Source organism: Entelurus aequoreus, linkage group LG14 (assembly GCF_033978785.1).
Source record: "Entelurus aequoreus isolate RoL-2023_Sb linkage group LG14, RoL_Eaeq_v1.1, whole genome shotgun sequence".
Classification (NCBI taxonomy): Eukaryota; Metazoa; Chordata; class Actinopteri; order Syngnathiformes; family Syngnathidae; genus Entelurus; species Entelurus aequoreus.
The window spans coordinates 49,350,371-49,374,747 of record NC_084744.1 but is presented as its reverse complement, the minus strand read 5'-3'; the positions used below and the strand labels follow the sequence as shown (position 1 = coordinate 49,374,747).

The 24,377-nt window shown below is 44.1% G+C and overlaps 1 protein-coding gene across 1 annotated transcript in view; it reads left to right on the top strand.

Annotated features, from left to right (window-relative positions):
* LOC133664983 (solute carrier family 22 member 4-like) overlaps positions 1-24,377 on the top strand; it is a 34,958-nt gene that overhangs the window by 8,995 nt on the left and 1,586 nt on the right. Inside the window, exons 4-9 of the mRNA XM_062070100.1 lie at positions 5,419-5,573; positions 5,645-5,816; positions 5,889-6,012; positions 6,076-6,176; positions 9,885-10,099; positions 23,646-23,828. Coding sequence (XP_061926084.1) covers positions 5,419-5,573; positions 5,645-5,816; positions 5,889-6,012; positions 6,076-6,176; positions 9,885-10,099; positions 23,646-23,828 — 950 coding nt within the window. The remainder of the gene's footprint in view (positions 1-5,418; positions 5,574-5,644; positions 5,817-5,888; positions 6,013-6,075; positions 6,177-9,884; positions 10,100-23,645; positions 23,829-24,377) is intronic.

The following is a 24,377-nucleotide window of genomic DNA, read 5'->3' as shown; positions in this document are numbered from 1 at the left end:
ATAGGAATATTTTTAAACTTTAGGGTTCCCTCAAAATTTAGTCTTAAGGACCTGGAAGGATCTCAGTCATAGAAATATTAAATAGTCATATATAATTTCCCCCCCACACTTAAGGCACTAGATCAACTTCATATCTGTCAATATAAAGTTTACTTTATTTTGTCTGCCCTTTTTGTTAAAGAAAACCCAGTTTTTTTATGGCAAAATCACAAAATATGCCAACCTTGAATAGGGCAATAATTTATAACATGGATTTTGATTCATTATTATTTTTGAGCAATGGCAGCTTTGTGGTATTAGAGACAATGTGTTAACTTTTTATCGCTACATGCCACCTGTTTGCTCTTTTATTTGTTTTTTTTATTAAAAATTTCTTTGTAAAAAAAAATAGCTGTGTTGCAAATGGTCCCGGGGCCACATTTTGGACACCTTTGTTCTATTTAATTAAGTAAATAAAAATATTTTTGCATATACAGTATAAAGTTTATACTGTACATGCACAATAGCAGGTGTCAAACTCTAGGCCTGGGGGCCAGATCTGGCACGCCACATCATTTTATATGACTCAAACAACTGGAATATACGGTACATCAATAAAAGTACCTTATTTTTTCTTTCGAAATGTATTCGTTCTTCCCACTTTGACAGTAAAAAAAACAAAAAACATACTGCATGAAATTGCATACCTTTCAAACATTGATACTATCCAATATTGCAACAAATATAATACATACCGACAATTTTCTTGGTCAAAATAAAAATCAATACTTAGGTAACTGCATGACTTATGATTTGAAAGCAAATTATCTGTGACGCTTGGGTCGCATGATACCAAAGATTGTGATTCAAGATGCAGAAGGTAGCAGGAGACAGTGTGCAGGTATGAGATATTTAATACAAACAAAGACAAAAACACTAAGGTACATGTCAAACAATAAGAGAATGCACAAAATCCTAGGACTCTGCAGAAAAACTTACTTGGAAGCCTCAGAAAAGGGAACAGCGTTCAACAGCATCCATACAGATAACAATCTCCCAACAAAGACCAGCTGGACTTAAATAGCACAACTAAACTCAAAACAGGTGCGCTGGGAGACAAAATAAAGCTGCTGCAGGACACTCGAAAAGGAAGTGGAACTACAAAATAAGTGTGCAGGACAGGTACTCAACATTAAACATGGAAAAAACACTAACAAACTCCAAATAAGGCACGGCCTGACATCCATCCATCAAATTGTACACAAAAAATAGAATAGAGTTTACGGTAAAATTTTTGGTGATTTTTTACAGCATATTACTGTTTTTTTGGGTAAAATATTGTCGACTGAGCAACCGTCTTTTACCGTAAAATCTATCTAAACATTTTTTTTTTACGGTGTATTACTGTATATGGAAAAAGAGTACCACATTATTTTTACGGTAAATAACTAGCAGCTCAGTTGCCAGTATTTTACTGTAAAAAAACAGTGGTCGAGTTATTTTCTATTTACAGTAATATGCTGTAAAAAACAGCGTTAATTTTACAGTAAAATTCTGGCGACTAAGAAGTACTGTTTTTCCATTTACATTTACCATATGTAACATGTTGTACAAAAAACAACACTGTTTTACAGTAAAATTGTGGAGTCTGAGTTGCCAGTTCTTTTACAGTGTATGTCAGGGGTGTCAAACGTACGGCCCGAGGGCCGGATCAGGCCCGTGGACAGGTTTTATCGGGCCCGCGGGATGAGTTTGCTAAGTATAAAAATTAACCATTTGAATGAAAGAAACGGCTGTTCTAAATGTGTCCACTGGATGTCGCAATAGCAATTCTTTGTATCTTTGTAGATGATGCTACATATGTACAAAATACACCACATGATGTTAGTACATCAGTCGAGGAAAATAAGCAAACTAAATAAATAACATCCTTTAATTTGATTTGGATATCATTTTTTTATCTTGATAGATGGAAAATTAACACCAATGAGTTTACTGGATTGGATTGGGTAATCCAAGATGGCGGCGCACATAGACGCAGCTGTTGAGAGCTCTCTTTTTTGGTGCAAGTTTTTGTTATTTTTGCTTGTATGGTGTGTGTGTCTGTCCACATTATGCCGGGCCACTAACATCTACAGTCGACCCAAACTTCTTAAATTGGGACTACGGAGTGAGCAAGACGTCACAGCTGAGTTTCTTCGCTTACACGAGATACCGGCGGACATAGCCAGGACACCGGGCTCTCCGTGGATTACATTTCCCAGGAGAAGGAGGCGGAGGGACAGGAAGCAAAAGCGGGGCTGCAGAGCTGGCATGCTAGCTAGGCTCCGCAAGCTGCCATTCAAACCATCGCTTCCCAGCATTTTTTTATCGAATGCAAGATCCCTCGCCAACAAGCTGGACGAGCTGAAGCTGCAGATTGCGACAAATAAGATGGTCGGGGACAGCTGCATTCTGCTCATCACGGAGACGTGGTTTCACCCGCTCATCCCGGACACGGCTATCGAGCTAGCGGGCCGCACAACACATCGGCATGACAGAACCAAGGTAAGAGCAGAGGAGGGGGGCTGTGCATCTACTTCAACAACAGCTGGTGCACCAACACCAAGACTGTTACCAGTCACTGCTCATCTGATTTGGAGTATGTTACTGTGAAATGCAGAACCATCTAACTTCCACGGGAGTTTAATGTTGTCATGCTAACGGTTGTTTACATACCACCGTCAGCTAATGCTAGTACGGCCCTCAGGGTGTTACATGACTCCATTAGCAGTCAACAAAGTGCGTATCCTGAGGCGGTGTACATCATTGCTGGAGACTTTAATCATGCAGAATTAAAAACTGTGCTCCCTAAATTCCACCAGCACATTAAATGTGCAATTAGGGGAAAAAACACTTTGGACAAGGCATACTCGAATATCAAGAGTAGCTACAGGGCTAAACCACTACCTCACTTGGGCCAGTCCGACCACCTGTCAGTGTTAATCCCAGCAAACACCCCCCTCAGGAAAAGTGCTCCCCCGACAACTAAAACTGTTAAAATCTGGCCTGAGGGCGCCTCTCAGCAGCTCCAGGATTGCTTTGAAAGAACAAACTGGGGCAATTTTGAACAGCAGGACCTGGAGGACTACACTTTATCTGTGCTGAGCTATATCAAGTTCGGCACGGATATTGCTATGACCGAGAAGCGCATCCGGGTCTATCCAAACCAAAAGCCCTGGATGACTGTTGAGGTCAGGGCCCTGCTGAAGGAGAGGAACAAGGCCTTCAGGTGTAGCGATGGGGCACAGTACAGTTCTGCCAGAGCCAGCCTGAGGAGAGGCATCATAGAGGCCAAGACAGCATATCGGAAGAAAATAGAGGGACCTCAGCAGCAACAACACAAGGCAGGTGTGGCAGGGGGTGAAGCACATCACAGGCTACAAATCCAACAACCTCGCTGTGGCTGACGGAGCAACCACATGCAGTCACATTGCAACCCTCAACCCGTGACAACGTCCTTATATTGGAGGAACATGAGGTGCAGCGCACACTAAGGAGGGTGAACCCAAGGAAAGCTGCTGGACCGGATGGCGTACCTGGACGTGTACTAAAGACCTGTGCAGACCAGCTGGCTGTTGTTTTTACCAGGATTTTCAACCGGTCCTTGTCCCAGTACATCGTCCCACCCTGTCTAAAGGACGCTGTTATTGTCCCGCTGCCAAAGAAATCTGCAGTAAACAGCCTGAATGATTACCGTCCAGTGGCACTTACACCAATCATTATGAAGTGCTTTGAAACTCTGGTTCGGGGGCACATCACCTCAAATCTGCCACTTGCATTGGACTCTCGCCAGTTTGCGTACAGGGCCGACAGATCTACAGAGGATGCTATCGCAACAGCCCTCCACACTGCTCTGAGCCACCTAGAGCAGCAGGGGAGCTATGCAAGGTTACTTTTTGTTGATTTTAGCTCTGCGTTCAATACCATCCTCCCCCACAGACTGGTGCCCAAACTGAAGGGGCTGGGACTGCCTTCCTCCATCTGCCACTGGATCCTGGACTTCCTGACAAATCGCTCTCAGAGGGTGAGAGTAGGCTCCCACCTCTCACATCCATCAGCACCGGCTCCCCCCAGGGCTGCGTGCTAAGCCCCCTACTCTACACCCTCTACACTCATGACTACACCCCTTCTCATGCCAGCAATACCACTATTAAATTTTCAGACGACACCACAGTAGTGGGACTCATTTCTGGGAGGGATGAGTCTGCCTACAGAAATGAAGTGGATCGGCTGACTGGGTGGTGCAGGGAAAACAACCTTGTCCTTACACCACCAAGACGAAGGAGCTGATCATGGATTTCCAGAAAAAAAAAACAATAAACATCCAACCACTGTACATCAACGGGGACTATGTGGAAAGGGTCTCTAACTTCAGGTTCCTGGGGATCCAGATAGAGGACGACCTGTCGTGGAGTATGAACACCTCAGTGACCAACAAAAAGGCACAGCAGAGACTTTACTTTCTGAGACTCTTCAAAAAGAACAACCTGTCACAAAAACTGCTTGTGTCCTTCTATCGCTGCTCAATAGAGAGTGTGCTGACATACTGCATGTGTGTATGGTATGCCAGCTGCACGGCAGCAGAGAGAAATGCACTTCAGAGGGTCATAAAAACTGCCATGAAGATCACTGGCTGCTCTCTCCCCTCCCTAGATGAACTGTACAGTGCCAGGTGCCTCAAAAAGGCCCAAAACATCATAAGGGACCCATCTCACCCTGGACATAAGCTTTTTGAACTGCTGCCCTCGGGAAGGAGATACAGGACAATAAAATGCCGGACAAACAGACTTAAGAACACTTTTTACCTGAGAGCAATAGTGTCGCTGAACACAAGACGACAATGACTGTGCATGTGAGCTGTGTGCTTGCTATTTTTATGTATTTTATGTATTTGTATCTATTTATCTATGTTCTTATGGTTTTATTTGTTATGAATTTGAATTTCGTTGTACAATGTACAATGACAATAAAGATATATTCTATTCTATTCTGATGAACATTATCACATAATTTACTCAGAAAATATAAATAACGACAAATAAATATAGAATACTAATAACCGCAACATGTAAGTGTAAAAAAACCCAACATCATTCTGATTTGTACATTTTCAGAATGTGCTTGTTCTATTTTTGAACAAAGAAAACAATCGGAAGTTGTCTTTATTTTTAAGTTATCGTGCCGCGATTTCACCAGTTCGGCCCATTTGGGAGTAGATTTTTGTCCACGTGGCATCCGATCTAAATTGAGTTTGACACCCCTGGTGTATGTAAAAAAATCTTAATCAAATGCAGAGGCAAATACGTGTAACTGATGGCAGCCATAACTGCAATGTGGCCCTCAATGAAAACAAGTTAGACACCCCTGTTCCGCAGTAAAGAATCCTTTGTGCTGCAGATGCGGAAGGAAACCCATCCTCTTCGTCACTTTGGCTCTCCAGACCATCTTCACCTTCATTCAAGTCTTTTCCGTGTCCTGGGTGATGTTCACCATCCTCCTGGTCATCAACGGTTTGGGACAGATGTCCAACTATATGGCCGCTATGGTCCTAGGTACCGTGCACCTTTATCTCCATGTTTTTTTACCGTCATTTTTATGTTCCACGCGGGATGTGTGTGTGTAGGAGCAGAGATCTTAACAGGCAACGCTCGCCTGCTGTATTCGTCGTTGGGAACTTGCTTCGGATTCGCCGTAGGCTACATGCTGCTGCCGGTTTGTGCCTACTTTGTGAGGGACTGGAAAAATCTCCTGCTGGTGCTGTCCGTGCCCTGTCTGGCCTTCTTCCCTTTCTGGTGGTGAGTGAATCAATTATGAGCTTCCGCGCTTTCAGAGGTCGGCCACAGCTTCCGTTTTACCCTCCCGTGCAGGATCATTCCGGAGTCTCCTCGGTGGCTTCTCTGCCAGGACCGGGTCGAAGAGGCGGAGGCCATCATAAGGAAGGCGGCCAAAATCAACAAGGTTCAGGCCCCTGGTGTCATCTTCGAAGGCTATGTAAGCAGACCTGAGTTCCTGGTATAATCCAGCAAGTAGTCACACCCGCTTCCGGTTTATCAGGTGGCCAAGGCCAAGACGGACCCCAAAGAGCCACACAGCATCTTGGACCTGGTCAGGAACAGCAACATTGCTTTCATGACGGTCATTCTCTGCTACGTGACGTGAGTACACCAACTTTTAAAGTCAAATGACGGCATCCTACTATTACTATCAGTGTTGGCGCTAGGAATTTTCAAAATGACCCCATCAAGTCATAAAAATGGGGTTTCCACAGTACATTTTTTGGGTCCCACTTTTTTGTAAGCGTTTTGAAAACAAATGATAAATGTATGCATTATCCTGTTATATCTCACATTCTATATTGTGTTTTTGGAAAAAGGTTGTCATAAACGTTACTTATATACATCCATCCATCCATTTTCTACCGCTTGTTCCTTTTGGGGTCTCTCAGCTGCATTCGGGCGGAAGGCGGGGTACACAAGCCGCCACCTCATCACAGGGCCAACACATATAGACAGACAACATTCACACTCACATTCACACACTAGGGCCAATTTTAGTGTTGCCAATCAACCTATCCCCAGGTGCATGTTTTTGGCCATGGGAGGAAGCCGGAGTACCCGGAGGGAACCCACGCAGTCACGAGGAGAACATGCAAACTCCACACAGAAAGATCCAGAGCCCGGGATTGAACTCAGGACTACTCAGGACCTTCGTATTGTGAGGCACATGCACTAACCCCTGTTCCACCGTGCTGCCCATTATTTAATTCATTAAAATTTTTTTACAAAAGAAAATAATTTTTTATGCATATGTAAATCTATTCAGTTATAAACATTCATTCATTTTCTTCTTTCCTCCATTGATCTAAACTTTACCGCTGCAGGTATTTATTTCTATATTTTCATATAATAAGTTGTAGGTGTATTTACTTCAGTATAAAAGTGCAAAAAGTTTTTGCTTGGGTCATGAAATGATGATAATGGTGTGCCAGGCATACATGCATATAACACATTCAATTGATTATTCCTACCTGTCATCAGTCGTTTAAAAACAACCACATCTACACTTTCATGACAAATAATGCCAACAAACTTAGAATTTTGCAAGTTAGTTTCAATGTCATTTAATACAGTGGCACTCAATGCCTCTAGCATTTCATCTCTGGCTTGGTGATGGCCATAAACTGTGTGTTCCCCTTTAAGTATGGCAGTATGTGGGGTGAGTGACGTGTAAGTGAGTGGGCAAGTTGTAGGGCTGTAATGCAAGGTACCACCGGGTGATCCGCGCGTTGGAGCCACTGGAGCGGTTTGTGGTCCGAGCAGAGACTGAAGGCACGCCCCAACAGGTAGTAGCGGAGGGCCCCGACCGCCCACCGGATGGCAAGGCACTCCCTCTCCACCGTGCTGTACCTTTCCTCCCGGTCCGAGAGTTTCCGGCTGATGTATAGTATGTATAGTCGACGTCCTCCACACGCTGGGACAGCACCGCCCCCTGTCCCCGGCCCGACGCGTCCGCCTGCAGACATAAAGGGATGTTAAAGTTAGGCATGTGCAGTACCGGCTCCTCGCAGAGTGCTGTTTTTACCTTCTCAAACCCCCGCTGGCACTGCTCCGTCCACTGGACCAGCTCTGGAGCACCCTTTTGGGTGAGGTCAGTCAGTGGGCTGGTCAAGTCCGCGAACCGGGGAATGAATCTGCGGTAATAGCCCGCCAGTCCCAAAAACTGCCTCACCTCTATTTTTTGTCTTGGGGGGTGGACAGGCTGCGATCGCCGCTGTCTTGTCTACTTGGGGCCGCACCTGTCCCTGTGAATACACCTAATTTTCCCCCGTGTTGCCTGCCTCAACGCCCTGGGTCGAACCAGGTTTTGGTGGATCATGGACTGTTTGCAGCCTGAATCCACCATCGCCCGGTATGTACCCCCTTGTACCCTTACCGGGACACAGTACGTCTCCCCCAGACCGGGGGCATGTGCTGGAGGCCCGACAACCCGCATCACCTGCCCCACCTCCGTCAAGGAGCACTCCCGGCGCACGTGTCCGGGTTGTCCGCACCCCCAGCACACCAGCCCTGGTGTTCGAGGCGCTATCTGTGAGGGAAGCCCCCTCTCCGCAGCGCCGGTACCCTGAAATGCACAAGCAGAGGAGATATTATATCCCCGTGTCCCCCACCTTGTTGTGTGTATATGGGTGCGTGAATGGGTGCGTTTTTTTGTTGGATGCCCGCGTGGGGGACCTGCTCGTTGGATCCGGGTGGCTCGGCCGTGGGTGGTCGCTGCTCCAGGGACGTCCCCTCCTGCGGCGCGAGTCATCGGCGGGGTGCTGAGGTGGGCCTTAAGGCCGCCTTTGTGGTCGCCTCCCGCTGAACCACCAGGTGATCCTCCGCCAGTGTTACCGCCATCCTCACATCCTGTGGCCGGTGGTATCTCACCCATGCGGCGGTCCTGGCCGGGATGGCATCGACAAATTGTTCCAAGATGATGGACTCCAACATCTTTGGGTCTTGGCCGTTGGGTTGGAGCCAACGGGTTTCTGCGTCCCTCAGCTGGAACGCCAAAGGGCCGGTCACCTGGTCCCAACCTCATGGCTCGGAATCTCCGGCGGTGGTCTTCAGGGCTGCTGCCCGATCCAGGATGGCGTGGCGTAGGTTGGCGTACTGCATGCGGGCGCCCGCTGGGAGACTCACCGCCGCCTGCTGCGCCTCCCCCACCAGGAGCGGCAGCAGTTTTACGCCCCATTCCTCTTCCGTCACTGTGGCCTCAAAGACATCTAAAAATGTATGGGGGTCCTCCGCCTCTGCCATGCACTTTATGGAGGCCGTCGCCCCCCCTCCCGATGCCTCTGCCCTGCCCATCATTACTTGCAGGACCTGCGTCTGCTGTTGGCTTGCTACTAAAACCTCGGCCAGAACTCGACCGAGCGCCTCCAGCGGGGTTGGTGCCGACATTCTCCTCTGTGGTCTGCTTTGTTGAGCGCCACTGTGAAAGTCTCTCTTTAGTCAGGGTTCTTTCTAGACCACAGAAACCGGCACATCGACCAATAATTAATAATATTTAATAATTTGACTTCGCAAATATAAAAAAAACAAAACACCGTCAGAAAGCGATAATCGATTAAAAAAACAAAAACAAACACCGGGCGGTAAAAAAATAATAACAAATCTGCGTCCGTGGGACGCGTGGACTTCCGGAAAGTCGCCTCTTTTCTGATTTCAATGCATAAAAAGACACAACAAATGCGTTAACGCAGACACTGACTATAGTATTATGGTTATTATTCAAAGGTAAATTATATATCGTGTGACATTCTTACTATTTTTCATTTATCATCAAACATCTATTGTAGTAACATGACTATAGTAAAACACACAACATACTATATATACTATATATATATATATATATACATATATATTATATAGATAATATTCAGGCCTACACATTAAATGGGAACTGCACTTTTTTCTGGAATTGTGTCTGTCATTCACAATCCTTATGCAAGACAAGAACACATGTTTGTTTTTTTTATACATTCTAACTCATATATAAATGCTAGCAAAAGTCAGCTAACAATGGAGTTAATAAGCAGAATAAAACTAATAATTCAAATGTATTTGTAGTCTGACTTTGAACATCTGAGACCTTCAGTCGCACGTTTTGTTGTCCTCCAAGTGTTGGCTTGCAGTAAACTGACACTGTTATACAGGTACGACATACCTGTTAGTCTCCTTTCTGTTTATTCATCTCAGGTTTTCCCACAGTAGAAAAGCACTCACATAAGTAACAACTGATTGTGTTCTGGGAAAACGCCCCCTAGTGGCCAGACGTTGCCATGCAGGTGGCGTAAGGTATATTTCCTGTGTCCCCAGCTTCACCATGTCGGCAGGATACTACGGCATCTCCTTCAACACCACGCAGCTCCACGACAACACCTACCTCAGCTGCTTCATCTCCGGCGCCGTGGAGCTGCCGGCGTACGTCTCCAGCTGGCTGGCGCTGCGCTACGTCTCGCGGAGGCTGTCCGTCATCGGCACCTTGGTGCTCGCCGCCTTAACGCTGTACGTCATGCAGCTGGTGCCTGAAGGTAACGCAGGAGCTGAGTTCAAATACTTTGCAATTCTACCCCCGGACATATACAGTGTCAACCGCTTGCAATCAAATTAGTTTTAAATATGCACCCAGCAAAAAAAATTGTCACAAGAAGTCATCCTTGACTGGACTTTTTAGGCAATTTGATACTAATATGTATACAAAAGGGTTCTCACTGCTCATCAAAGGGAAACATTAGCATTTCAGATTTTTTTTTAGTGTGTGGGGTAAATTTTTTAGATAGATTAGGATGATTTTTTTGGTCAAATTACTTTTTTACAACACCATTTACAGCGGAATCTCCATTTATGAACTTAATTGTTTCCTGAACATGGTTTGTACACCGGAAAGTTTGTATATTGAAGCAGAGTTCAGAGAAACAATGTAAACATTACTAATTGGTTCTAGGCGGTCCATTGTAGTCGAAGATGACGTAGCTTCCATTTTGTTGCTCTGGTCGGTGGCTATCGTTGCTGGCGACGATGCCACGACTATGAAGTCCGATCCTGGAACCACACGTCCTGCCACAGTGGGGACATTTCAGGCCTGGATCAGGGGGCTGGGATGAACTGCAGGGTGGTGTCTTCGCCTCCGCTGATCCCTCCGGTGTTGGTTCCGATACTCCTCCAGATACATGACCCCGTCATGGCACAGCGAACGCTACAGCGATTGATTGGCTGCAGCTGTCTCAAGTTCGTGGGGTTTGATGTTGCACCTCTTCAATATCCCTTTCAGTTGGTCTTTGTACTGCAGCTTTTGTCCTCCGGGCTTTCTGCTGGCTGAAAGGAGCTGACCATAAAGCATCTGACGAGGCAATCGGTGTCCTGGCAACCGGATGGTGTGACCAACCCACCGGAGTTGTCGCTGTGCCAGGGTGGCCTCTATGCTTATGGACTCTGCGCTATAAGATGTCCGTATGAGGAACTCGGTCCTGCCATGTGATGCCAAGAATGCGTTGGAGACATCTGATGTTAATTGCATCAAGGCAGCGGATGTGTCTGCGGTATATTGTGCAGGCTTCTGACCCATACAGCAGAGTTGAAACACACACCGCCCTGTAGACTGACACTTTCGTTGAGGTTCGAAGGTGGTTGTTTTCAAACACCCGGGAGCGCAGTCTTCCAAAGGCAGAGAAGGCTGAGTTGATACGAGCCTGGATGTCATCATCGATCTGGCATGTTGGGGTCAAAGTACTGCCAAGGTAGCAAAACTGCTCAACGAGCTTGAGGGGTGTGCCGCTGATGGTAAAGACAGGGGGTGTAGGGGATGGGGACCTCTCCTGGATGAGAACCTCTGTTTTCTGGATGTTGATCACCAGACCTAGTGAGCGGTAGACTGATGACATGGTGTCTAGTGCATGCTGCATGGCATCAGGAGTGTGGGCGAGGAGTGCGCAGTCGTCTGCATATTGCAGCTCCTGGATGTTGGTGCTTGCCATCTTCGTCCTTGCCTGTAGGCGCCGGATGTTGAATAGGCTCCCATCCAGGCGAAACTCGATGGAGACACCACTCTCCTTCGTGATGGACTGGCGGAATAGGAGTGTGGCTGCTGCCAGAAAAAGATTGAAGATCGCTGGGGCCAGTACACACCCCTGCTTCACCCCTACTTTCACGGGGAAAGAGGGCGACTGTTCACTGCCTACAAGTACCCTGGCCTGCATACCTTCGTGAAACTGTTTTAGGATGCTGAGAAACTTGGGAGGGGGGGGGGGGCACCAAACTTCCTGATGATGCTCCAGAGCAAATCACGGTCAACTGTGTCAAAGGCCTTGGTGAGGTCAATAAAGGTAATGTAGAGGTCAGCCGCAAGATACTCGTAGAAGGCATCTTTGATGTTACTATCAGCATCCAGGGTAGGGGCATACGCACTGAGTAGCGTAGCAAACCGGCCTTTCACCAGGGGGATACGCCAGGTCCATGAGCCGCTCACTGATGCCTTGGGGGGACTCTGGGATGTTTTTGATTGATTAATTGAGACTTTTATTAGTAGGTTGCACAGTGAAGTACATATTCCGTACAATTGACCACTAAATGCTAACACCCGAATAAGTTTTTCAACTTGTTTAAGTCGGGGTCCACTTAAATTGATTCATGATACAGATATATACTATCATATATGCTATCATCATAATACAGTCATCACACAAGATAATCACATTGAATTATTTACATTATTTACAATCAGGGGTGTGTGTGTGTGGGGGGGGGGTATGGACATCAAGTAGTGGACATAGAGAGAGAGAGAGAGAGAGAGAGAGAGAGAGAGAGAGAGAGAGAGAGAGAGAGAGAGAGAGAGAGAGAGATCAGAAGGCATAAGAAAAAGTATCTGCATTTGATTGTTTACATTTGATTATTAGCAATCCGGGGAGGGTGTTAGTTTAGGGTTGTAGCTGCCTGGAGGTGAACTTTTATTGCGGTTTTGAAGGAGGATAGAGATGCCCTTTCTTTTATACCTGTTGGGAGCGCATTCCACATTGATGTGGCATAGAAAGAGAATGAGTTAAGACCTTTGTTAGTTCGGAATCTGGGTTTAACGTGGTTAGTGGAGCACCCCCTGGTGTTGTGGTTATGGCGGTCATTTACGTTAAGGAAGTAGTTTGACATGTACTTCGGTATCAGGGAGGTGTAGCGGATTTTATAGACTAGGCTCAGTGCAAGTTGTTTAACTCTGTCCTCCACCTTGAGCCAGCCCACTTTAGAGAAGTGGGTAGGAGTGAGGTGGGATCTGGGGTGGAGGTCTAGAAGTAACCTGACTAGCTTGTTCTGAGATGTTTGAAGTTTAGATTTGAGGGTTTTGGAGGTGCTAGGGTACCAGGAGGTGCATGCGTAATCGAAAAAGGGTTGAACGAGAGTTCCCGCCAGAATCCTCATGGTGCTTTTGTTGACCAGAGAGGAAATTCTGTAGAGAAATCTCGTTCGTTGGTTAACCTTTTTGATTACCTTGGTTGCCATTTTATCACAAGAAAGGTTAGCCTCTAGAATGGAACCTAGGTAGGTGACCTCATCTTTCCTGTGGTGATGACACTGTCACCTACTTTTATGGTGAAGTCATTGACTCTCTTAAGTTTGATGTGGGACCAAACAGGATGGATTCTGTTTTACCCAAGTGGATGGATAGCTTGTTGTCAGCGAGCCAGGTGCAAGTTCTACAGAGCTCAGCACTGAGGATTTTCTCCACCTGTGACTTGTCCTTGCCGGATACCAGCAAGGCAGAGTCATCCGCAAACAAAAACAATTCACAGTCGCATGCCGATGACAAGTCGTTTATGTATATTAGGAACAGTAAAGGTCCCAATATACTGCCTTGGGGGACTCCACAGCTCACCAAGAGGGGGGGGGGGGGGGGGGGGGGGGGGGGGGACACGGTGCCGTTCACCTCTACCACCTGCTCCCTCCCCTCCAAGTAAGATTGCATCCAGCTCCAAGAGGTTTTGTTAAATCCGATTGCCCTGAGCTTATCCAACAGTATAGCGTGGTTAACGGTGTCAAAGGCCTTCTGAAGGTCCAGCATGACCATGCCGCAGTATTTGCCCGCGTCCACCTCATGTTTGATGTGGTCGGTCAGATAGAGAAGGCATGTGTCAGTGGAGTGGTTAGTTCTGAAGCCGGATTGGAATTTGTACATGAGTTTATTAGTGGCAAGTTAACTATCGACCTGTTCATAAACTATTTTCTCCATTACTTTCGAAATGGAGCTGAGAATAGAAACAGGTCGGTAGTTGCCAGGTTCCAATTTGCTTCCTTTTTTAAAGAGGGGAGTTACTCTTGCTATCTTAAAATCTTTTGGTACTTGGCCTTGTGTAATTGATAGGTTTATTATGTGCGTGATGATCGGGGCAATGATGGAGGCAGAGTCCCTGAGGAATCTGGAGGGAATATTATCAAGGCCGGTGGCCTTGTTAGGGTGGAGCGCGCTCAATTTTTTAAACACCTCATCAGCTGTGACCATTTCTAATTTGAAATCATCGTTGGATACTCCTAGCTTTCTGTAGAAGGCTTTAATGTGTTCTACACCAAAGCGACCAGAGTGGTGGGACAGCTTGTTGACAAGAGTTGCGGCTATGCTGGTGAAAAAGATGTTAAGTCTGCTAGCTACCTCCATTTTGTCTGTAATGAGGGAGTCACCCTCCTTGATGCTGATGTTGGTGAGTCTTGTTTTAAGTTTCTGGCTGCAACCAGGAAGCTGGTTGTTGAGAATTATCCAGAGCTCACGTGGCTTATTCGTGTTTTCCTCTATTTTGTCGTTAATGTAATTTTTTTTTAAGGATTTAGTCAGGTTGGTTGACTTATTTCTTAATTTATTGCATTGCTTTTTGAGAGTTGAAAGGAGTAATTTGAGGTTGATATTATTGGGTTGTTTATCTACTTCTGTTTTACATTTTTGGTATTCAGAGTATTTCCTGTCTCTGTCTTTTATGGCAGCTAATAGGTCCGGATTCATCCATGGTTCCGAGCGGGCTTTGATCCTGACTGTTTTAACGGGAGCCATGTCATTTAGTATCTTTAGGAACGCCGTTTTGAAGCGATCCCAAGCGACATCGACCAGGTTGCTCGCGAGCACAGGGGACCAGTCCCACTCATCTAATTTTAAATTGAAATTGTCATTGGAGTATTTTTGAGGGATCTGGATTGGGCTGTTATGTGGCCATTGGCTTTAGGTTTAGCTATTTTACGGGTGCAGAAGGTTAAATAGTGGTCGCTAAGACCACAGATCATGACTCCACTATTTTTTATTTTAGGCCGGTCTGAAGTGAGAATGAGATCTATGGTTGATTGGGTGGAATCACACACCCTTGTGGGTAGCGCTATTAGCTGGGAAAGACCGTGCAGATTACAAAACTTGCTGAAGGATCTGAAGACAGGCGCATCTTTGCGTTGAATATCTGTGTTCAGATCCCCAGTTATAATTTTCTCCATGTTGTCTGTCCCCGCCAAGCATTCTTCCAAAGCCCCATAGAAATCACTCTGATTAGGGGGTCTATAAACAGTCCCTGTTAGTACCGGCTTAGCATTTTTAAATTTGATTTCCGCCCACACAGATTCCAGGTCATTGTGGTTAAGATCAGTGCGAGTTATGTATTTAATATCCTGGTGAATATACATACAAACGCCCCCACCGTGTTTATTCCTATCCTTTCTGATAACCGAAAAGTTTTGTATTTCTATCTCTGAGTCAGAAATACTTTGATCAAATTTGGTTTCAGAGAAACACAAGATTTTTACCTTCGTGTTGAGGAACATTTCTCATGTTATTGAGTAGTTTGCTTTTTACAGCAAAGCCAACTCCATGGAGCCTACGTTCGCCTTCCGAGAGACCCTTCCAGAAGACCCTTCCAGAAGAAGGTATAGCCTTCACCGACTTCTGTCAGGGAGTCTTCACCCGACAACCGAGTTTCGCTGAGTGCTGCGATGTCGACATTGTATCTCTTGAGCTCATGTGCAATGAGCGCCGTCCGTCTATGAGGTCTCTCCGTCCCATCCTGCGTGTCGAGGAGGGTGCGGACATTCCAGGTAGCCAGGTGTATAGTCTTATGCTTTCCTTTGTTATGTTTTCGACCGCAGTAGGGGATGCTTTGGTGGCTGCTGTTTACCACCCACGTGTGAGGAACAAAACATTTTTGGGTCACCTTTTACAGACCCTTCCCCAATTTGGGGTGAGCAGTGCAGACCCTAAATAGGGCTGCTCAGTCACATGGGCAGCTGCCGAAGGAAGATCATGTTCCTGATCCCAATCTTCACAACGGCCAAGATGTGCAGGATTCAACCTAGGAGGTTCCAGTCACATCCTTGACCTGCCCCCGTCGCTTTATCCTGTCGCCGAGGACTTTTCGGAAGAAGCTGAAGCCTGCGCAAAGAGTGTATTTGTGTGAGGGATGGTGCGCGCAGTTCCTTCCCCCACATTCTTGGCCACGCCCACCATATTCCAGTGGCACGAGAGAAACTCGAGACGACCTTCAGGTGAGTACAGTTGCAGGGGACTGCCAGAGATCCAGTCAGCCAGAGATCCGGTCTGCTGGAAACCTGCCCATGTGTGTGTCCCCGGAGCACAGATTTTTCCTTTGGGGTTTACTCCCATAGCCATACTGCCTCCCGGTTTAACCCACATGGCTGTGGGGTGCCTTCTTCCGCCTTCGCAGCCGTTGTGGTGGTTCTCACACCCACCGCCCTCCGCCTGCTCTGCCGTTGAGGTCTCGTGGTTTGGGATCACTCTTAGTCTGGTCTCTACCCTTCGACCTGTTCGGCTTGGGTGACCCTGCCAGGAGTGCGAGACTCCAACCGACATAGCTCTAGGGGTCATGGAGACGCGCAAAGTGCCTCACCACGATAAGGTGGTGATCCTGTCGAGGCACTATATATACTGTATATATATATATATATATATATATATATATATATATATATATATATATATATATATATATATATATATATATACATACATACATACATATATATATATACACATATACATATACATATATATATATATATATATATATATATATATATATATATATATATATATATATATATATATATATATATACATACATGTACATACATATATATACATATACATATACATACATAAAAACATATATATATATATATATATATATATATATTACTGGCATCTGTTTGTCTCGAGAGACAATAGAGTTTTGCGCTCAAATGTCAATTCATGTGCAACGCCTGTTGTGACTATATAAGCCAATTCTTGACAGGCATGCTTTGTTACAGTTCCTGCATACATATTGTATTGTTGGTTGATTCAGTGGGGGTGTGAGTGTTCGCTTTCTATGTTCACGCTTCTCCTCCCACTGTCTTACTCTTCTTAAGTCACTCTGATGTACGCCCTCCTTCACTAACTTCCTCCATTTCCCACGTTCAGCTAAAAAAGCATCCCAGTTTAATGGGTTGATGTCACTGGCCTTCATATCACACTTACACACATCTTTAAAACAAAGGACAGGTCTTCCCACAGCCCTTGTTCCAGAGGCCAGTTCTCCGTACAGGATGTCTTTTGGAATGCGAGTGTCATCCATTCGACTTACATGGCCAAGCCATCTCAGACGTCGTTGTGTAAGGAGAGCGAAGATTGTCTTCATTCCTGTTTTCTCGAGGATATCCTTATTTGGGATGCGATCCTGCCATTTGATTCCCAGAATCCGCCTTAGGCACCGAAGATGGAAGGAGTTCAAACGGCGCTCTTGGCGTGCATACGAGGTCCATGACTCACTGCCATAAAGTAGAGTGCTGAGAACACAGGCTTGATAGATCTTCATTTTCGTGTTGATGGTTAGCAGTGTGTTCTCCCAAGCACGCTTGGAGACTCTAGCCATCGTTGTAGATGCTTTGCCGATGCGGATGTTGAGCTCGGCATCGAGAGAGAGATTGCTGGATATGGTTGAGCCAAGATAGGTGAAGTTCTCAACAACTTGCAGGGTGTGGTTTCCAATGGAGATCCTTGGAATGTTGCGCATACCTTGTCCCATAATGTTGGTCTTCTTGAGGCTTATAGTTAAGCCAAAGTCTTTGCATGCATCAGAAAAGCTGTTGATCAGCCTCTGTAGTGCTTCCTCTGATGGTGAGGCCAGAGCAGCATCATCTGCGAAGAGCATCTCTCTGATGAGGACTTTACGCACTCTAGTCTTTGCCCGGAGACGTGCGAGATTGAAAAGTTTCCCGTCACTCCTTGTGTGCAGGTAAACACCATCGTCAGATGATTTGAATGCTTCTGACAATAGCAACGAGAAGAAGATTACGAAGAGCGTAGGAGCAAGCACGCATCATTGCTTCACTCCATTCTCAATTGGGAATGGGGCTGAAGCGGAGCCGTCATACTGGATAGTTCCTTGCAAATCTTCATGGAATGATGTTATCAGCTTCAGCAGCTTTGGTGGGCAGCCTATCTTGTGCAAAAGCTTGAAGAGAGCCTTCCTGCTAACTAAATCGAAGGCCTTTGTAAGGTCGATGAAGGCGATATACAATGGTTGTCTCTGCTCACGGCATTTCTCTTGTAATTGTCTGATAGAAAATATCATGTCAATGGTCGATCTCCCCGACCTGAATCCACATTGCGATTCTGGATATACACTGCCGCAAGCAATTGCAGTCTGTTGAGTAACACTCTAGCGAAGGTCTTCCCGACAGTGCTTCGGAGGGACATTCCACGGTAATTGTTGCAGTCGCTCCGATCACCTTTATTTTTGTACAGTGTGATGATGTTTGAGTCACGCATATCCCGAGGAATTGTTCCTTCATCCGAGCATTGACATAGAAGCTCATGAAGATGGGCCTTACTGTTCTTGATGATCTCAGTGGGAATGCCGTCGTTCCCTGGAGCTTTTCCACAGGTAAGGGAGTTGACTGCCTTCTTGAGCTCCGCTAAGGTTGGGAGCTTGTCGAGATCATCCATGACAGGTAGGTTCTTGATGTTCTCAATTGTAGTGTCATTGACTGCAATATCCTGGGAGTAGAGTTCCTGGTAGTGCTCGACCCATCTTTCCATCTGGAGCCCACGGTCTGTGATGACTTCTCCAGTGGAGAATTTCAGTGGCTCTACCTTCTTGGTAGTTGGTCCGAAAGCTTTCTTCATACCTGTATACATGCCACGAGAATTACCGTTATCTGCAGCCAGTTGGATACTCTCGCAGAGGCTGAGCCAGTAGCTGTTAGCACATTGCCTTGCAATGCGTTTGGTGTTATTTCTTGTCTTCCTGATAGCCTCAAGTGTCTTTGCAGATGGATCGTTCTTATAACTCATTAGGGCTGTTCTCTTGGCTTTGATAATGGGCTGCATCTCTGCAAGCCCAGCGACAAACCAGTCTGGGTTCTTCTTTTCTCTCTTACCATAGATGGCCATGGCTGTGCTGTGAACAGCATCGCGGATGTAGTTCCATCGTTCTTCAGCATTACCAGCAGGGCAGTCCTGAGGTGCATTTTCGATGGACTCGGCGAAGCATTCACGTAGGTCGGGGGCATGCATTTTGGCAGTATGTAGGCGTGGGCGACCTTTCTGCTTTGTACGGTGAATCCGTCTGGGCTGAAGACGCACCCTGCTGCCAATCAGTGAATGGTCCGTGTCACAGTCAGCGCTGTGATAGCTGCGGGTGATTTGAACGCAGTTCATTGACGATTTTCTTGTGATGATTAGATCTAGTTGATGCTGACTTATTGATCTGGGATGCCTCCAGGAAACCCTGTGATGTGGCTTTGTCAAGAAGAATGTGTTGGTAATACAAAGGTGGTGGTAAGAACAACGTTCTAGTAGCCTCTGTCCATTCTCGTTTAGTTTTCCTATGCCAAAGTGTCCAATGCATTTGGGCCAGAAGTCATGGGCTGATCCCACTCGAGCATTGAAGTCTCCTAGTAAGAACAGGTGCTCAGTGAAAGGAATGTCAGTGATGATAGAGTCCAGATGATTGTAGAACTGATCATTTGCCTCTGCAGAGCTGCAAAAAGTAGGAGCATAAATGCTCAGGATGTTTACTGGACCTGAAGCACTTGACGGGCGAAGAGAAAGTATGCGTTCTGTGCCTCCATTTGGTGGTTCAGTTGAGGAGAGTAAGGAGTTCCTCACTGCAAGTCCGACGCCATGCAGACATTGTTCCTGTGGCTCTCTTCCCTGCCAAAATATACATAAACATATATATATATATATATATATATATATATATATATACATATATACATATATACATATATATATACACATATATATATATATATATATATATACACATATATATATATATATATATATATATATATACATATATACAGTATATATATACATATACATACCGTATTTTTTGAAGTATAAGTTGCTCCGGAGTATAAGTCGCACCGGCCGAAAATGCATAATAAAGAAGGAAAAAAACATATATAAGTTGCACTGGAGTATAAGTCACATTTTTTGGGGAAAATTATTTGATAAAACCCAAAAACCAAGAATAGATATTTGAAAGGCAAATTAAAATAAATAAAGAATAGTGAACAACAGGCTGAATAAGTGTACGTTATATGACGCACAAATAACCAACTGAGAACGTGCCTGGTATGTTAACGTAACATATTATGGTAAGAGTCATTCAAATAACTATAACATATAGAACATGCTATACGTTTACCAAACAATCTGTCACTCCTAATCGCTAAATCCCATGAAATCTTATACGTCTAGTCTCTTACGTGAATGAGCTAAATAATATTATTTGATATTTTACGGTAATGTGTTAATAATTTCACACATAAGTCACTCCTGAGTATAAGTCGCACCCCCGGCCAAACTATGAAAAAAACTGTGACTTATAGTCCGAAAAATACGGTATATATATATATATATATATATATATATATATATATATATATATATATATATATATATATATATATATATATATATATATATATATATATATATATATATATATAGATATACACTACCGTTCAAAAGTTTGGGGTCACATTGAAATGTCCTTATTTTTGAAGGAAAAGCACTGTACTTTTCAATGAAGATAACTTTAAACTAGTCTTAACTTTAAAGAAATACACTCTATACATTGCTAATGTGGTAAATGACTATTCTAGCTGCAAATGTCTGGTTTTTGGTGCAATATCTACATAGGTGTATAGAGGCCCATTTCCAGCAACTATCACTCCAGTGTTCTAATGGTACAATGTGTTTGCTCATTGGCTCAGAAGACAGTTTAGCTCGTTACAGAAGCTACAAAACTGACCTTCCTTTGAGCAGATTGAGTTTCTGGAGCATCACATTTGTGGGGTCAATTAAACGCTCAAAATGGCCAGAAAAAGAGAACTTTCATCTGAAACTCGACAGTCTATTCTTGTTCTTAGAAATGAAGGCTATTCCACAAAATTGTTTGGGTGACCCCAAACTTTTGAACTGCAGAATGCTGAGTGCCAATACAGTGCTCAATACCGGGTAGAGTGGACTATAAGAGAAAAACTCCCCTGCAGAGCAGGGAAACCTGCAAAACAGGCTTATAGGGATGAAATAGCCTCTGTGTTATATATATATATATATATATATATATATATATATATATATATATATATATATATATATATAAATATAGGCTAACTAGCTAAAACGCTAGCTCAAGGCATTTGTCTAGCAACACAAAGCTACACAGCGAGACTGTGAGAGTTTGGACATATCTAAAGCGTTTCTGATCACACCAAGTGATCCCAAAGACAGGTTGACACAGCGCAAGGTACGACATTTGTGTAAATAAACAAGTTAGTCAAAGCTAACAACGCCAACGCCCAAGTCAGTGGCCTACTCCTCGCAAATAGTCCTTTAAAAGTCCCTCCTTCTTTCCAGACTGGTTTGTTGGCTTTTTTGAACCCATATTGAGTAACTAAATAGACAAAACTTGGTAAATATATGGTCCCTTGATTTTTTCATTGTACGATCTATTTTAATCCAGTTTATTGCTCTCTCTCACATTACCACAGGTACAATACAGACATGTAATCAGAAGCTTTGGCCAACAAAAATGGTTACCGCATACTTGCTAACCTTGAGACCTCCGATTCCGGGAGGTGGGGGGTGGGGGTGGGGTGGGGCGTGGTTAAGAGGGGAGGAGTATATTTACAGCTAGAATTCACCAACTCGAGTATTTCATATATATTTCATACATATATATATATATATATATATATATATATATATATATATATATATATATATATATATATATATATATATATATATATATGTATGTTATGTATGAAATACTTGACTTTCAGTGAATTCTAGCTATATATATATATATATATATATATATATATATATATATATATATATATATATATATATATATATATATATATATATATATATATATATATATATATATATATTTTATTATACATATAAATAAAAGAAATACTTGAATTTCAGTGTTCCGGAGGCTATCCAGTAGATGGCAGTATTGTCCTGTTTAAGAGTGTCACAACATTGCTGTTTATGGCAGACAAACTGCTTTACGGTAGACGAAAACGTGACTGCTGTTGTTGTGTGTTGTTACCGCGCTGGGAGGATGTTAATGAAACTGCGTAACAATAAACCCACATAAGAAACCAAGAACTCGCCCTCAATCATTCTACAGTTATAACGTGATTGGGCAGGCACGCTGTTTATATCGTGGGAAAGCGGACGTGAAAACAGACTGTCGCCGCTGTCCCCACTCAGGTCCGCATGGAGCTGGAGGGGGCGTGGCCTCCAGCTCCGGCTGAATCCCGGGAGATTTTCGGGACAAAATTTCTTCCGGGAGGTTTTCGGGAGAGGCGCTGAATTCCGGGAGTGTCCCGGAAAATCCGGGAGGGTTGGCAAGTATGGGTTACCGTGCCCCCACAATGCATTGCAAAATCACGTGCGCTTTTGAGCCCCTGTGGTAATGCTGCCCGAAGCTTAGCTAATCATAGCTACAATACTAAACAATGGTGCCAAAAAGAGTTTGTTTGGTGTGGATTTGGATTTTGGATTAAAAAGTCATATACCAACCAAACAACGGTAATCTGCAAAACATGCACTTTACCGTTGGTGCATACTTAGTACAATACTTACAATACAGTATGAACACTTTTTAGGGTGCAACAAAAATCTACAATTAGCAAAGACGGAATTGCAACTGCAAAGTGTCATACTTGCAAATGAGACTCAGAAATGTGATAACGAAACAAGATGTAACAAATAGACGGCACTTAGCGTAATCAGCTAGTTTTTAAATGTTTTAATAAAACATTAGATTTTTTTATAAAAAACAATTCATATTTATCAACACACACAAAAGTACTAAATATAGGTACCATTGAGTATCGGTATCGATTCCCAAGTACCAGGAATCGGTACCGTATCGGTTGTAAGGTAAATGGTGCCCAATCCTTAGTATACACTGTCAAAACTACAAATACTTGTTGTCTTGTCCATTTATGTATAACTTAAATGTGTATGTGTGTGTGTGTGTGTGTGATTCATATGATTCATTAGTATCGCGGTACTATACTATACCAATACAACCCATTTGAATATATACAATATATAAAATACATAAACAAAATACTATATTGTGATATACATCGTTATTGGTAGATAAAATGACCTCTATCAGGATATATGACATAGCACTATGTTGTGGTGCTTGTTTTGCTATGCATCGGAACATATGTACAGTATATACTGTACATACAGTACTGTATTAGCCTGGGGAGCGTTCATGAAGCTTTGACAGAAACCAACAGCACCCCCTGTGGTCATAATGTGCAAGTCATAGCATCTTTCATATTGCTGCACATTCATCCATCCTGCCCTTGATTGTCTCAGGGCATTCAATCGATCGCAACCGGACTGTTTGGTTTGTCTTAGAAGACGTTTTGTCTCTCATCCGAGTAGACTTCATCAGTTTATGCTCATAAATTTAGATTGGTCAGATCTGGTCCACAACTGAGATGCCAATGACCTGGATGAATGAGAACATTCATAGACATGCCCTTGTTTTTTTTTTCTTGTAGGTTATTCCAGCCTGTCTCTCCTGTTGGAGATGGTGGGCAAGTACGCCATCACCACGGGTTTCGGCCTGATGTTCGCCTACACCACCGAGCTTTACCCGACGGTGCTGCGGAACACGGCGGTCGGACTATGCAACACGGTGGCACGGCTGGGCAGCTGCATCACGCCTTACCTGCTGGAGCTGAGTTGAGTCCGACCTTTTCGTTTCGACAAGAAACAAGATATAATTTCCAAAATACATGCACACAAAAGGAATGATGACAATGAATTTTCCACTAATTGACGTTGGAAAAATGTTATATGTACAAACCCCAATACCAGTGAAGTTGGCACGTTGTGTAAATGGTAAATAAAAACAAAATACAATGATTTGCAAATCCTTTTCAACTTATATTCAATTGAATAGACTGCAAAGACAAGATACTTAACGTTCGAACTGAGAAACTTAGTTATTTTTTGCAAAAAATAGCTCATTTTGAATTTGATGCCTGCAACATGTTTCAAAAAAGCTGGCACAAGTGGCAAAAAAGACTGAGAAAGTTGAGGAATGCTCATCAAACACTTATTTGGAACATCCCACACGTGAACAGGCTAATTGGGAACAGGTGGGTGCCATGATTGGGTTTAAAAGCAGCTTCCATGAAATGCTCAGTCATTCACAAACAAGGATGGGGCGAGGGTCACCACTTTGTGAACAAATGCATGAGCAAATTGTTGAACAGTTTAAGAACAAC